Genomic DNA, 16,893 nt, shown 5'->3' on the forward strand with positions numbered 1-16,893 from the left:
CTTTCCATTGTGTATTTTCCGATAATGGTAAAAAAGCACAAGGAATATTTAATTGTGGGTTATATTAATTTTGATTTCATATGTTGATGCTCTGAAAGAAATTCAATGTGCATTTTACTCTAACTATAGACGATGATATTCATTGTAAAATGTTAGATTTGAAATTCATCAAACTTGCCTCTCCCATCCGCCAAAATCTGTGTGCATATATATCCATAACAGTTAGGAGTTATTATGGGTTCTGTCAGTTGGTAATGGCTACTATACCAAACACGTTAATCAAAATATTTATGTTTACATGTTTCTTACCTTTGTTTTAAATGACCTCATCTGATGTATAGGAACACTATTCCATATGTCGAAATCATAATGTATATTAGCTCAAAACAGAACTGTTGTCAGTGATTTCTCTGATAAGAATTATATGCATAGTATCTGCATCAGGCTGTAACTTAGTTGAAGAATGCCCTCAGAGGGCTTAGAAATCCGAAGAATGGATCAGAGAACTTTTGAGTTAATGCTAATAAAATATTTCCATACTTGGTTTGAGGGGTTTATTTTGTCATGAAGAAAGCATCAGATTCTGTAATTCTATGTTATTGATCTGGTTTTTGAGAAGATAATTGGTTTGAAAAAAGCAAAGGATTATGTTGTGTGATAAGGTTCCTCCTTGAGAGTTTATAAGTTCAAATCTGATTCTGTATGTTAAAATTTATTTTATTTCCATAATCTTCTGTATAATTTTGTTGACATGTAGACGTAACGCACTTTTATATTCTGTAAGCTGTTTGGAAATTAAGTTTTGTCCATGACTGAGAAAATGATCCTTGCTCTGCAACAAATAACCTAATTTGACTTTCATTTCAGACCTGTAAAGCTTATAGAGATTGTCAAGAAACGTTTTCTTTCCCTTGGCGGGGTTATCTTTGAGCGTAGAAGTGCCTCCAACATTTGCATATATGAAGATGCAGCGGTGAGTTTATTGACACTCGCAAATTGGTAATATTTTCTCCTACCATAGAGTTTGACTGGATTCACTAAATCAGTCTACTGGATACCTACAAAAGATGTAACAATTCATATTCACTCTGTATAAAATACCTCTTCTAATTAACTATCAGTTTACATGAATGCTTCTTTCTTCACAGGTCATTCAACTTGTTGAGGATAACGTCCTGTCATCCCGTCTCATCATTGATGCAATGGGGAACTTTTCCCCTGTGGTGAAACAGGTCTGGTTCCCTTTCTTATACATAATTGTACTCTCACATAGAGTGTTGCAGTATCCTTTCAGAATCAAGCATATTGCATACAGTTGACAGGGAGCAATACTACGCAAGATTGAGTTTTCTTTCTTTTTCATTTTTGTATATACATGCACAGATTACTAATTTAGGTTTATCCTAGTGAAGGTAATGGTTGAAACAAGAAGGAACAAATGAGTGGAAAAACTTCATGCTTAGATGTAGAAAGTCAAGTATCAAAATTCATACGTTGCCCATCCTAAAAAACTAGGTCATGCCCACAAGCAGGCTGGAACTACCTTTGAAATCTCAGTTCAGTGTCTTTTCATTTATAGATAAGACGCGGTAGGAAGCCCGATGGTGTATGCCTTGTTGTTGGATCTTGTGCTCGTGGTTTTAAGGATAACTTGACAAGTGATGTCATTTGTAGCAGTTCGTCTGTGAAGAAAGTTGGAGATTCAGAAGTACAATTATTCTGGGAGGTATTCAATTTTTAAAGTTTATCCTTAATTTTCCACAATTTTGTTTCCTCTTTTGACAATAATTTCAGGCATTTCCATCTGGCTCTGGTCCCACCGATCGCACTACTTATATGTTCACTTATATTGATCCTCAACTGGGATCCCCAAAACTGGAAGAACTGTTAGAAGACTATTGGGATTTGATGCCAGAATATCAGGTTAATTTTCTTCTGTAGTCAAGAATTTTGCAAATGCTACTTTTTCCCAGGCTAAATATCCAGTTAACATTTGGTTAGGCATATTATCAACTGAAGGACAACCTTTTTTAAATCATAAACAAGGTATAGAAGTTTTAAAACATACCATGGAAAGGGGAAAGACGGAGAAGAGAAAGAAGGAGGAGAAAAGAAAAGATTGTTCTTTAAGTTTTGCAGAAAGACTATAATGACCGTCCATTTTTGTTAGTTATTGGTGTGGGTGTTTATGTTATTTGATAGTTTTCCGTTCAAGGAGAACTCTACCTAACTAGATTTTGGGGCTTTTTAGTATATTCGAAACTTGTTTATTTTTTTCATAAATTGATGAAAAAATTGTTCAAATTCATATTTTCTCTTTTGCCTAAGTTGTTGTATAGGAGTAATCGTTAATTTATCTTTTATTTATTACCCATTCTCACTTATTCCCTTATTTTTCTGCCTGCCTTCTCGGTTGAATTTGAGGCTATAAGCAAGTTATAAATTTATTCTTCTTCCAGAAACAACAATCTACTATTTTCTTTCTCTCCTTTTCTTCCTTTTTAACGCTCTCAGATAATAATAATGGATGATGTCCAACCTTTTACTTGTAGGGAGTGTCTCTTGACAATCTGGAGATACTAAGAGTTGTATATGGAATTTTCCCTACCTATCGAGACAGGTAATGATACATTGCATTAAGTGGTCTGAGGTCTTCATACGTGATTTCCATTATCTCCTCAATAAATGCAGAAAACAGTCTTATAATTCTTGAGTTGCATATGTTGGGCAACTGAATGTTCTTTAAATCTAACATCTTATTTTCTTAACGGGGGAGAATTGGCTTGACAGTCCATTGCCAGCTGCTTTTAATCGAGTCATACAGGTGGTTTATGCTACACACTTATAAAGCATCCAATTGTTTATGGCACGTAAGAAATGGATGGCCACTGTAACAGTTTTATTCCCTGCAGTTTGGTGATGCTAGTGGCATACAATCACCTGTTTCATTTGGTGGTTTTGGGAGTTTGACTCGGCACCTTGGGAGATTATCAACAGGTATGTACTTTATAGCAGTTACTATGGCATTATACCATTTTGCTGATTCACAAGGACTGTGAATCATGGAGCTTGAAATCAATGTAATCACTTTGAATATGTAGGTTCTTTTTGCTCTACTGTTATTTATTTTCCTTTATTTTTCTTCTCATATTTGTAATGTATTCAACACGATGGACTTGTTCATGGAAATATTGTGTAAAACCACATTGATTTATTTCGCATGTTATTTAACTTTTAAACCCTATATATAATTTTTGAAAGTTGTCACAGAAAATTACTGATATATATGTTTCTTCTTTTTTTGAGTACAGGAATATACGAGGCAATCAGTGGAGATTTTGTTGACTCATACAGCTTGTCCCTACTGAATCCATACATGGTTGGTGACTTGTATTTTCTGACTGTATGGTTAAGGGGATTCTGTTAAAATATTTTAACTAAATTTGTGTAGTGCAGCCTAACTTAAGCGCTTCATGGCTATTTCAACGTGCAATGTCAGCAAAGCAGCAGTCTAATATTTCACCAGATTTTATCAATGAGCTTCTTTATGTCAATTTCCAGAGTATGCAGGTACGTTATGTTGGGGAAAATACAGAACTTCGTGAGTTCTATAACTTGTGTTATGTCCTTTTTCTTGAAATGCCCAATTAATTTTCATTTCTCTTCTCTAGAGATTGGGTGATCCAGTGCTAAGACCATTTCTTCAGGTTATTTCCCTTGTACTTTGGCTGGATTTTTCAACATCAATTGACTCGATTGGTTTAACTGACAACCTAATTGCAATATAAACGAACTCAATCAAATATAATAATGATGCTGACTTCCTAAAAATTTCTATATTGTCACAGGATGTTATAAAGTTTGGGCCTCTTGCCAAGACCTTAGGCCTGGTAATGCTAAGTAAACCTCAAATTCTTCCATCAATATTCAAGCAGGTAATTAATGATTGAAGATCCTGTTGTGGCACAACTTAATCTGCATTATTCTCTTATTTAAAACTGAACACAATTGAGCATCAATCTCAAACTGGTTGTTGTTGGCTAGTATGCTTTCTTCTTGCGTGATCCTATTGCCTTCAACGACAAAGGTAGTGTCACTCATGGTCAAATGTATTTGCTTGTTTTCAGGTTGGTATCCCTGTGCTCGTTGACTGGTCTGGACATTTTTTCATGCTTGGTTACTATACGTTTCTATCAACCTTTGCAGACCCGTTGATAAGGTAACGGTAGGATTATCTTGTAAATCTGTGACAGATATCTCCTGATTCTGTACTACTTAATCTGTTTTACGAGTTATATATACGCTTTTCAGTGTACTCTTCCACGTTATCTCCTAGACTAAAACTTATTGCATTTCCTGCAAGGTCATTGTTGAGTGCATTGCCTTCTAGGATGAAGTATGAGTGGAAGCGGCATCTTGAGGCATGGAAATATGGAGCAGGTATGGATTACAAACTGTGAGGAGCCATTTAAAGATCACTGAAAAACAACAAGAGTATTAGCTTTCTATAGTCCTCACTGTCAGAATCTAAGCAAGAAGGGCAAAAGAAGCAACTTGTGTTGCTGAAGAGTGCCAGAATAGAAGAAGACGACTCAATTGAATCTGTATGTTGTCTTGTATGTTTTGTATTACAAAGTGTTCAATTTATACAAAAAAATAAAGAACGATTTAGGAAAGTTATCAAAGCTATAATTACACAATAATTGAATAAAATCAATTGCTGACTCTTGTATATCTTTCAATTTGCTTGATTATAGGATGCATAATTCCAGTAGTCTTGCCATTCATTCCACATTGCATTACTCCCTCTCAAGCTGGTGGTTTGTAGATGTCAAAAACTCTAAGCTTGTGAAGCAAATATGAATGTTGTCGACTACACAATAACTTTGTAAAAACGTCTGCTGATTGCTCTGAAGTTTGGATATGTATAGTCTTGATAACCCCTTCTTGAATTTTGTCTTGGACAAAGTGACAATCAATTTCGATATGCTTTGTCCTTTCATGGAATACAAGATTTGCCGCAATGTCATTGACAGCTTTGTTATCACATGTAAGATGACGGGTTTGCCTGTTTGTATCTCCAAATCCTTTAGTAACCCAAGAATCCAGACGATCTCACATTTGGTTTTTGCCATAGCTTTGTATTCAGCCTCTGCTGAAGATAATGATATTGTTGACTGTCTCTTTGTCTTCCAGGAAATTAAGGATCCCCCAAGCTTTATATAGTAACTAATTAGTGATTTCCTTGTCATTAGGCATGTACCCCAGTATGAGTCACAAATGGCTATTATACCTATGTATCTTGGTAGAAGAAGTCCTAGACCTGAGCAACCTTTCAGATATTTGAGCACTTTAGTTGTTGCCTCCATATGGGATTCCTTTGGTCCATGCATGAATTGGCTTAGGATGTGAATAGCATAACTTATATCTACCCGTGCCATGGTGAGACATATCAGTCTCCCCACAAGTCTTTGATAGATGGCCAGATTTTTTAATGAATGATCAATTTCTGAAGATGGCACTTCTTCATCATATTGTTGACTTGTGACTTTGGTGTTCTCCTCTACCAGAATCATGCTTGGTTTACATGCAAACAATCTAGAATCTAATACTAGCATAAGAACATATTTTCTTTGGCTAAGGGATATGTCAGTTGGAGACCTTGCGATTTCAATTCCCAAGAAGTATTTTGGCTCTCCCAAATCCTTTACTCGGAAATGTCTGTTGAGATGTTATTTCAGAGCTCGAATGGCGGGTCATCATTCCTTATAATGAGGATATCATCTACGTAAATGATTAGAGCAATAAATGATGTACCTTCGCGCCATGAGAAAAGAGCATAGTCATTCTTTTCTATGATTTTTGTATTCCATTGACAAGATGTTTGCTTTAGGTTGTAAAGGGAATTTTGCAGCCGACATACGGTACTCTCCCCCTAGCAGAGAAGTCTTGATGGGAGATCCATGTAAATCTCCTCATGAAGGTCGTCATGGAGAAAAGGCATTATGGACATCTATCTGGTGGAGGGACCAATCACAAATAGCAGCACCAGATAAGAATGCTCGAACAATTACATGTTTAGCAAAAGGGAAAAAGGTTTATTGGTAGTCAAATCCTTCCTGTTGAGTGAAATCTTTGGCAACCAGATGAGCTTTATAGCATTTAATGGACCTATCAGCTCAATGCTTAATTTTATAAACTTATTTACATCCAATAGGTTTCCAATGGTAAGGATTAGGTATAATGTCCCAAGTATAATTATGGGGAACATTGAGTTCATCAGCCATGGCTTATTGCCATTGTGCATGAGGAACATCATCTGAATACTAAGAAGGCTCTTGATCAGCGTAGATCTGACTGACACAGATCCAGTGGGCAGAAGAGAACAATCATAATTGACATAATTGGAAGTAGGGTAAAGGGCACCTAAGGCATTCTGAACAGTGGGGCAAACATAATCAATTGTCCCAATGGGCGGTCGAGTAAACCGTGTGGACCGGCGTGGGGCCAGTTTTGAGTGATCGGTAGAATTGTCAGGAAGAGTAGGGGATGAGTCTACCGAGGGAGAAGACTCTGTGTGAGGATCTGTGGAAACATAAGTAAAGTCTAGAGCTGTTGGAGAGGGACCCAGATCAGCTGTAGGAGGTAGGGGTGTTCAAAAACGGTTAACTGATTTTGTGAACCGAATCGGCTTTTAGGTTCAAGAATTTTCTTGAACTGAAACTGAACCAATTAAGGGGAAAATCAGTTTTTCAGTTAAACAAAAAATCGGTTAACCTATTTTGAATCGGTTTTAATTTAATATTTTTATAATTAATCGAATTTTCTTATTTTATATTTTAATTTAATATTTTTTATAATAAACCAGTTAGTAAAACTAGTTTCAATTAACCATTTTTCATATTCTCCCAAACCAGTAACCGAACCGAAAATTTATTTTTTAATTTCTTTGAACTGTAACCAACCCGGTTTTTCGGATAATCGAAAGTTCGGTTTGGTTAGATTTTTGCATTTTTTTGAACACCCCTAGTAGGAGGTGTCACGTCCCCTCTCAAGTATTGCCTATCCCGTCGGATCCAAGCGCTCTGAGGGACTTAGGATCCTGAGAGGAGGGTGAATTTTTTTTAAAACAGTTTGCAAAACGTTTAATGTCATTTGTACAAATCAAAACATAATTCTAAAAACGTAAATCTTAGAAAACAGTTTACATGAAACAATTGTATCAGAATGCTCTAACATGTACAAGCATCATGCCAACGAACATGCATCTGTGGGCCAACCAAAAGCATGTAGCATGTATAGGGGTGAAATCGAGTCGAGTATCTGGTAAATCGAACTTGACTCGATCGTTACAGTACCGAGTTCGAGCCTGATCGAGCCTGAAAAATCAAGTTTGAACTCGAACTCGGTACTTGAAATTGGAAATCGATTTCGAATTCGAGTTCATATAATCGAGTTTTTTTCGAGTTTTAGTCAAATTTTAATTGAAATTGAGTTCGAGTTCGAACTCGATTTCGAGCTCAACTAACAAGGGTGGATTTGTGAATTTTATAACTTTTAAATTACATATGACCTCTATTGCTTTAAAAACTATCAACTTAACCATCGAGCTTGGAAATATTTGCGAACATATCGAGTTGATTTCTATTGTGATCGAACTCGATTCAATTAACTACTCGAACTCGACTCGACTAATGCCGAGTTAAGTTCAAGTAGCTCGCGAGCAGCTTCACTCGATTTTCACCCCTAAGCATGCACCTCACGTACCTTATATGCAAACTAGGGGAAAAACATTACATAGTGAGCTATGAAGCCTAGTGAGTAGATTACATAATTTATAAATGAAAATAACTTTAACCCTAAACTTGCATGAGAAAACACTTGTATTTCTCGCAACACTTAACATTTTCCTTAGTGAAACCACACTTTCCTTATAAAGTTTTCAAGCACGATAAATCCTGAATTTGTACCCACTCAAGCTCAACAAGGAAATCAACATCCTTGTACAAATCTTCCAAATACCATGGATCATATATAATGGATAATGCACATAAATGATACACCAACCATCGAAGCTGAGTAGGCATTTCCCAACACGAAACCCACTCTTACTCAATAATACTCCCAAGTGTCCACAATTTCCACCCCAGCCTATACCCGCTAGATATTAACAATTTCCACCCCAGCCTATACCCGCTAGATATTAACAATTTCCACCCCAGCCTATTCTTGCTGGGTAGTTAACCAACTCTCTTCACACTGTTATTACAACCACCACCACTACCACCACACTAGTACCTAAGGTCCCTAATACAGACAACCAACTAGGCCACCCACAACCTATCCTCGCGGTGGCATCGTCCACAATCTATCCTCGGGATGGCCAAATCATCACAAGATAACCATACTCGACCCCCCATCTATACTTTGGGTGTCATGATATGGTATCTTATAAAAGAATCCCGCCCACAATCTATCCTTGGGGCTTCAAGTATCAATATCCCACCCACAGTCTGTCCTCGTGGTGGTACCATCCACAGTCTATCCTCATGATGGTATATTCATCACTGGGTAACCATACTCGACCCACAGTCTATCATCGGGGTGTTATGATATGGTATCCCATAGTATCCTGCCTGGAGCTCCTCAAGCGTCCGTACTGTCCTGATAGGAAGCTACCACCATGCGGTAGTATAAACCATCTCGATACGCTCGGGAGGCTAAGAAACAAAATACAGGCTAGCTGATATTTGAAGAGGTATGAGTACTATGGGAGGCTTATCTTAAATCCAAACAAAACATACCCTTTCACTCCAAGCGAAACACATCCCTACACACTCACCCGCATATTCAACACATCATATTTCCGAAATTCCCAACCTTTAATGATATCTCATGCCTTCATGTGAGTATGCGAATATGGTGCCTCATATAGTTCATAACAACACCAGCATGTACAAACGAGTGTCACGTTGTGAAATACGAACATGTAAAGTATCAATTCAACACTTATATTTTTTATTCACTTCAATCTAGTCCCAAACATTTCGAATCCTTACGTCAACCCCCCTTAACTTTTGGATTCTTCGTCAAACCCCTATACTTAAAACAACTAAAATGTCAATTTTTAGTGACCATCCCATGGAATGAAGGGAGCATCTGAAATTGGATACTCTTCCACTCATAATTCCTCGCTGCAGCACTTAAAACAATACAGGAGGGTGACGTTCCAATGGTAGGACGCACATACTCCTTCATTGGGCGGGGTGGATTCGCCATCTCTTTTTCTTATTCTGAATTTGATGCACTTGATTCTTCTGAACTTTCAGGTTCTCTTCTCTCTTTACCGATCAAATTTACCTTGTCAAAATAAGGAAGCACTTCTTCACCCAATGATCGGCGACCTTGCATTCAAAAGAACTCAAAACAAGGAAAAAGTGTAACGCGAAAATACACAAAACAACTAGAAAATAATAAAAAAAAACTAAAATAAAATCTAACTACAAAAATAAAATCACAAATATTAAAGAAATCAAATAACTCTAACTCCCCGGTAATGGCGCCAACAACTTGTTCGGTTAAAAACAACTTTAATTCCTCCGCAAGTGCACGAGTCGTTATTGCAGTAAAGTGCACAAGTAAGGATCGATCCCACAGAGAGTTGACCTATCAATTAATCTAATATTGTGTAAAAAACAACTAAAATAATAAAATCAAGTGAGATAATAGAAAAAAATCCAACAATTCAATAAAATCTAAATTAACTAAAATTCAAATAAGAATAACAAAAATACTAAAATAACAACTAAGATAAAAACGATATCTAAACGAGTGATCAACAACGAGAAATGGTCTTATGTATCCAATTTCACCATAATTATCCTACTTTATGTTATTAATCTAACCGATGTTTATCGATCCAAATCTTAGGGTCGACACTTACCAAGGTAATGTTGTGCCGTGACCAACCAGATCAACCCAGTGTTTTCATAATCCAAACTAGCTAGTGGCGTGTAGCCTAGTCTAAATCACAAAAACCCATTATGCATAAAAGTACCAAAACAAACACAAACCCAATGTTTTAAAAATCGACCCGGTGCAAAACCCGGCAAGCTGGCCAGGTCCCGGGTCGACCGGTTGAACCAGGTCAACCGACCGAGTCAACCATGACATCAGCATAGTGACATCAAGAAAAAAAAAAAACATATTTCAAAATTTAAGTTCCCTGAGAGAAATTCATTAACAAAACATAAAGTAACATCAATATAATCCATGTTACAATTGATTTAGGGTTCAAAATAACAAAATTCATAAAGAAATCACATAATAATTAATAGTTTAATACACATTTTAGCAAAACATGGTCTTCTTCACCCAATGATCTTCATTCTTCAATCCATCCTCAATTCACCATATGTCAGGTCACATATCATTATCATCATTATCAACATCATCAATACCATCTACAAAAAAATTCATCAAAAAATGAAAACCATAAGTTAAAACTTCTCATTTTAAAGTTTAAACTAATTGAATTTAAACTAGCTACCAAATTCAAATTGCTTTTTAACACACCAGCCAAGCAAAACCAAAAACGCAGAAAACCCTAGCCCACACCAGTAGGGATTACAACAACCAAAAACACACTAGCCAAGCAAATATCTGGCACAAAAGAGGGGACTACAACGGCCACAGACCCCATAAGCAGAAGAAGTTAAAACAAATTAGTTTGTTTGCTTCTTATTTGCTTTTACCTTAAGGCCCATTCTAAAGTGCATTCTAAAGCATTATGATACAAGCTTATAGCAGAACTTTTTATAAACCACGGCATTTGTTGCCAAAAGAGACATCCAGATAAACACAACCATAATCAATAGTCAACGCCTCCATTCATTTACTTTGAACCAAAAACACAAACCTCAGTCAAGTTCTCAAAAGAAAGGAAGAGATCGACAGACCAGAGAAAATGAACTGGAGCTGACGACGAAGATGAGCTGCTGCCGAGGATGAAAGCAAGCCTCCACCTCTTATAAAACAAGGCTGCCAAAGATGAGCTGCTGTCGTTGAAGGAGGAAATCGATGAGAGATGAAATGCAGAAGTTAAAGAGAGATGAAAGCATTGAAAGGAAGAGAAGACGGTACCTGGCGAAGATGAGCTGTAGCTGATGACCAAAAGCAGGAGATCGACGGTGAAGAGAGGAAATTGGGCAACTAGGAGTCACAGTGGAAGATTTTCCAAGCAAAATGTCAAAGGGAAACGGCGCAAAATGGGTGAAAATCGTTGGAATTTGGGAGGAGAACGACGGTGAAAAGACGAAATCGGGCAAATGGGAGTCATAGAGGAAAATGTCAAAGGGAAACGTTGAAAATTGGGTGAAAATGCTACAATTTGGGTTTAGGGAATAAAAGGGTTTTTTTTTAAGTTAACTCGGTCTATTGAAAAAAACGGTTGGACCAGTGGGTCGATATAGTGCCTCCGGTCCAACCACGGGCTGAACTGGATGAATTAAAATCCCCGGTTCTTTGCATCAACCGGCCCGGCTCACCGGCCAAGTCCCGATCGAACCGATTCAGTCGATTGGTCCGGGCTGGTTTTTAAAACATTGCACAAACCAACTCACATCTGTCGAGGGCATCACACAGACATAAATCAATCATTCATCAGAGCAATCTAAGATTAGCTAATAGCGTGTAGCTTAACCCCAACTCATATAGTCAATCAATCAACTATTAAACACAATCAAACATCAACTACGATCAAACATCAAGAGATATTCAAGATTAGCTAGTGACGTGTAATCTAACATTAATTATACAACTATTCAACCGTACATCAAAGGCAATCATGCAATAATAGTGATTATTCAACTCAATAAACATTAATGAACGAAACTAAGATACCATTGAATCAATTAAACATTAGATTAAACAATAAACATAAAATAGTCTAATTAGATTACATTGGATACACTAGGAAAGAGTTTAACTACTTATAAATACAATAAAACAAACCTTGATCTTACCCTTACACATTTGAATGCAAGATCCACTCAAGATGATCAAGGTTTAGCTTTATACAATCAATCACTCTCTCCCAAGCCTCCAAAGTTGAAAAAATGTTCTCTAAAACTTAATACATCTCAAAATAGGAGTAAAGTTGCCTTTATATAGTTTTCAAGCAAAATGGCATAATTGTAGATAATGGTTGCCCAAATTAGGGTTGAAAATGCAAAGTTTTTCCAAATATCGCGATTTGCACCATGACTCAAAGTTTTGCACTGCGGCTCACTTCAATTGACTTGCGGTGTGTCTCCAGTGATTTTTCTTCGACAAAAACCCTATCACGCCGAGGCGTGGAATAGTTGCGCTGCTGCGCAATTAGAATTTCGTCGAATTTATGCCGCGGAGCAGAAAAGTGTGTTGTAGCTTAAATTCAATTTCATTGCCTTTACGTCATAGCTCAGAAAAGTGCGCTGCAGCTCAGATGCGGAATTTCACTTTTTTTCCGCTAACCTTGATTTATCCGCACTCGATGGATCTAGGATGTTCGAACACCAAAACAAGCACGAATAATCTATCTTTTTGCACCTGAATATCTGAAAACACGACAAAACTAGTGATTCTAGGAGATAACAAAACAAGTACGGAAACTCATCCTAAATAATGCGTTAAAACTTGAATTTCTTACAATTTCACCCCCAAATTACAAAATAAATCCATATTTTCAACACTCAACACCCTTATACTTTTGAATCCTTACAATTAATCCCCTTACTTGTGATTCAATATTTGCAAGACTGACAAACTGCCCCTGAAGATCCTTCCACCAATTACAAACCAAATTCAAAACCTAAAAACCCAGTCAACACAATTTTTTGCCTTATTAATAATAATAGGCCAACCCACTAATTAACATAAAACTCCAACAATATAACCTAGCCCATTTTAATTCAACTAATCTCACCAATTAAATAAACCCAATAGCTCAAAAATTAACTAGGCCTTAAAATAATAGCAAGCAAAGTAATAGCAGGCTCACCCAGTTAACCAATTTAAACTCATCGACACCATGAAACCCATTAACACTATTTATTCCATTTAGCCCATTACTCCTTTAATAACTTAATTACCCAAACCAAATAATTGGGCCTCATTATCTATGGGCCAACCACTCAAACAATTAAACCCATCAATTAAATTAACCCATCAACTTCCAAAACAAAACCCAACCCAATTTAATATATCTTTTCACAAAGTAAAAGCCAAACCAAAATACCATTACTAACAACTTCTTGTATTTGGGCCAAGTCCATTTCTTTTTATAAGGCCTTTTATATTTCAATTTTATCATACCAACTCCATTAGTTACATATGGCCCTTAAACCTATACCACACAACATGCTACACCTCCACTCAAACCCTTAACTAAAACCCAATAGAACTTCAAAGCTTAATACTATATTCATCTCCCCTAATCATTCAATATCATTTAAATTCTTAAGTAAAACCTAACGACCCAAACCCAACACTTTTGTGCCGCGGCGGCAAAATTCCTCGCTGTAGCACGGCTCTTCCCATAAAACTCCTCGCCACTCTAGATTCTTCATGCCGGGGCAGGACTTTTCCTTCGCTGCAGTACAACGGCGATTTCACCCAATTTCTGGGTTTCTTTCAATCCAACCAATTCAATACTCATCTCCTCACTCCACAAAAACTTTTCCCTCATCAAATCTATTCCAATATACCTTCACAAACCTACAAGAACTCATTCAAACAACCAAAACACAATTTCATCAAGTCAAGCCTTCAATAACGCCAACATCAAAACCCATCTTCAACACTTCATTTTCCAACATTCAAACTCCAACACATAACTCAATCTAACCTTGTAGCACCTTAACTAGCAAAAATATCAACATCTACCAACACTCCAGCAACCACAACATGTCATCATTTTACAAACATTTATAAACATTAAAATCCAATGTAAGAACACATAAATAATTACCACATATTTATATACAAGGACTTTAACCAAAAAAATGGTAAAGAGAAAGGTTTGGATCCACTCAACTCTTGTTCTTGGCTCAACCCGAATTACCCAACTGCCCTAATGGTTTTCCCTTTCTTCTTCTTCTCTTGGTTTACTCTCCTCTCAACTCTCTCGCATTTTCTTCTTCTTCTTCCTTTCTCATCTCTCTTTTCTCTCTCTTTTTCTTCTTTTTTTTTTTTTCTTTTCTTCTCCGCCACTTATTCTGGACAAACACTGTTCACCCAAAATATCTTGGCAATACTTCACTCTAGTCCTCTCTTGTTTCGGCTATTACACTTTACTCCCTTAAAATTTTCAAATTATTGCACCTTATCCCCCAAAATTACAAAATAAAATTTCATAAAAATACAGAGTATTACAAGAGGTAAAGTAAAAAGTGGCCCGGATAGAGATAGGTCATCTTCCAAGAAAAGTTGTGTCTGCTAGGGAGCAATTCTGGATTGGTCAGTAGTATCCATAAAAGGAAAGGAATCTTCATGAAAGACCACATCTCTGGAAATTAGGAATCTGTTTTCTGTCGGGTCATACAACCGATACCCTTTCTGATGCATGGGGTATCCCATAAAAATACAATGAGTGGCTAGGGGACCAAACTTATCATGAGCCCCAAGATTAGTAGCATAGCATAAACAACCAAAAACTCTGAGATGACTAATGTCTAGGAGTTTCCCAAATAGAAACTCATAGGGTGTCTTACTATTAAGAGCTCTGGTGGGCATCCAATTGATCAGGTAAGTAGTGTGTAATATCTCACTAGACAAGTATTCACTGAATATCTTATAGAGAGAATCTAGAGAATTGATAGCTTAAAAAAAAGTGTTCGTCTAAAATTTTTATCCTTAATCCAGTTATAACATACTCTTACACAATGACTATTTCTTACGTGTATCAATCTACATTAAAATTCTTCACTGAGATAGTGTGTGTAATCCTCTCGCCAGCTTGACGTCTCCCGACCACTACAATCTAATACCTGCAAAATAAAGAAAGCAACAGGGTGAGATATAAATGCTCAGTAAGTAAACCAAATCTAACTATGCTCTTACTCCGTTGTCCCCATTTTCATTGTACTGTTTCTAAATTTCTGCTTGCTTTCTCTCTTTATTCTCAAGCATACTACTTAGCAGTCTTCTATTTTCCTTAAATCTTTCTAAATCCTTCTAGTGTTGTGCTATTCTTTATCATTTTATTTCTCTTCTCTACTAGATTATAACTTTTTGTTTCTTTCTCTACTCAACAAATCCCTAAGTTTCCTTGTTATTTGTCATGTTTCTAATTTCTGTTCTTTTCTAGCATGTATCTAATTTCTGTCATTTTCTTGTATATCTCTAATTTCTTTTCTATTCTCGTAGGCTTCTATTTTCTTTTCTTCTCTATTCTCATGGGCCTCTATTTTCTTTTCTTCTCTATTCTCATGGGTTTCTATTTTCTTTTCATGACTAGTCAGACATGCAATAATAAAACAAATTGTTTAATCTATACATAAATGCATAAGATGCAATGCACATAAAATGTCTGATGCATATGCAAATGATCATGTTTGTATTCTTTTTAAAAATTCTTTTCCTTTCTTTTTGAAATTCTTTCTGTTTTCTATTTTTCTATTTTTCTTTCTTTCTGAAATTCTTTTTGTATTCTATTTCTTATTCTATTTTCTTTTTTTCTAAAATTCTTTCTAAATTCTGTTCTGGTTTGTCGATCGGACTACGTTAAGGCATGGATTTGGAACCCTGACTGTGTGAGCATATTCTGAAATTCTTTCTAGGTACAGTCTCATCTACATGCACTTCTAACGGACTGTACAATTCTGCTTTCTATTATGAGGCCGCCCATTAATAGTGGCGTGCATGTGGGAAACTTCTGCATCTCTGTCGCCACTAGCTAACGCAGCAAATGCTCACAGGTTCTCCATCGCAACAACCCTCTGAAAACATGCTCTGTAAATCTGCAAAATAACTAGCTAGACATTTCCAATAATTATAAAATTTCTTAAATATATGCTATGCTATGTCATGCATTTATATATTGTCTATGCATGATCCCAAAATACATGTCTAACTCTGGCATGTATTCTATTAATTCTAAGGCTTTTATTTCTATACTTTTTTGGAAAGCCCAAAGTTCTATTCTACTAACACGCTTAAATTAAACATTTTCTATTTTATTCTTTATTTCTGAATTCTATGCATCGTGTGTACGTACACGATTCTATAATTTCTTCATAATTCTTCAATTCTTCAATTCTATCATGCTATGTAAAATGTACACATACATAAGTACATTAACTCTCACAAATTCTACTCTCTAATATTTTCTAATGTAACAAACATGCCTTGTACAACTTTCTAAATACAAATCTTAATGCCATAAATTTTGATTCTCTTAACATGACAATCAACGTTGTTATACATGCCCTTCTTTCTTCTTTTCTTTTGGCTACATTCTATACATTATTCTATATTGCCATATTAATCATTGTAAATCCAATCTAACATATGGCACAACATATATACTTTGGCTATATTCTAATTTCTTTCTAACATTCTTAACTAAACTTTTTGGCCATACAACATATTCTCAGATCTTCTAGTACAGTTCTATAGCTTGTATAATAATATAAGGCATGAAACTATACTCATACCAATCAATTTCTAAAATGGTCATGTATTTAATACATAAACTAAACTTCTATTTCTTTGATGTTTCTTTAATAATTATCTTGGGAAAGCTTTTCTATTATTTATACATAAAATCACTTATTACATATTATTTATAACTAATCTCAAAACAAAAAAACAATATACTCATTTGGCCAGCCATTCTTTGAATGATCTTTCTAA

General features: G+C 36.0%; 1 protein-coding gene across 1 annotated transcript; it reads left to right on the plus strand.

Moving 5' to 3' along the window:
* Nucleotides 1–850: 850 nt before the first annotated feature.
* Nucleotides 851–4,600, plus strand: LOC116121567 (the record flags this gene model as incomplete). Its single annotated transcript, XM_031407525.1, has 13 exons — nt 851–973; nt 1,149–1,232; nt 1,580–1,726; nt 1,795–1,923; nt 2,553–2,620; nt 2,791–2,824; nt 2,913–2,997; nt 3,312–3,379; nt 3,457–3,570; nt 3,672–3,707; nt 3,849–3,935; nt 4,128–4,219; nt 4,364–4,600. Coding segments are annotated over 13 exons (1,164 nt in total), but the record flags the coding sequence as incomplete, so codon positions are not given.
* Between the last annotated feature and the right edge of the window lie 12,293 nt (nt 4,601–16,893).

Source organism: Pistacia vera, unplaced genomic scaffold (genome assembly GCF_008641045.1).
Source record: "Pistacia vera cultivar Batoury unplaced genomic scaffold, PisVer_v2 Contig994, whole genome shotgun sequence".
In the NCBI taxonomy this organism is placed as follows: domain Eukaryota; kingdom Viridiplantae; phylum Streptophyta; class Magnoliopsida; order Sapindales; family Anacardiaceae; genus Pistacia; species Pistacia vera.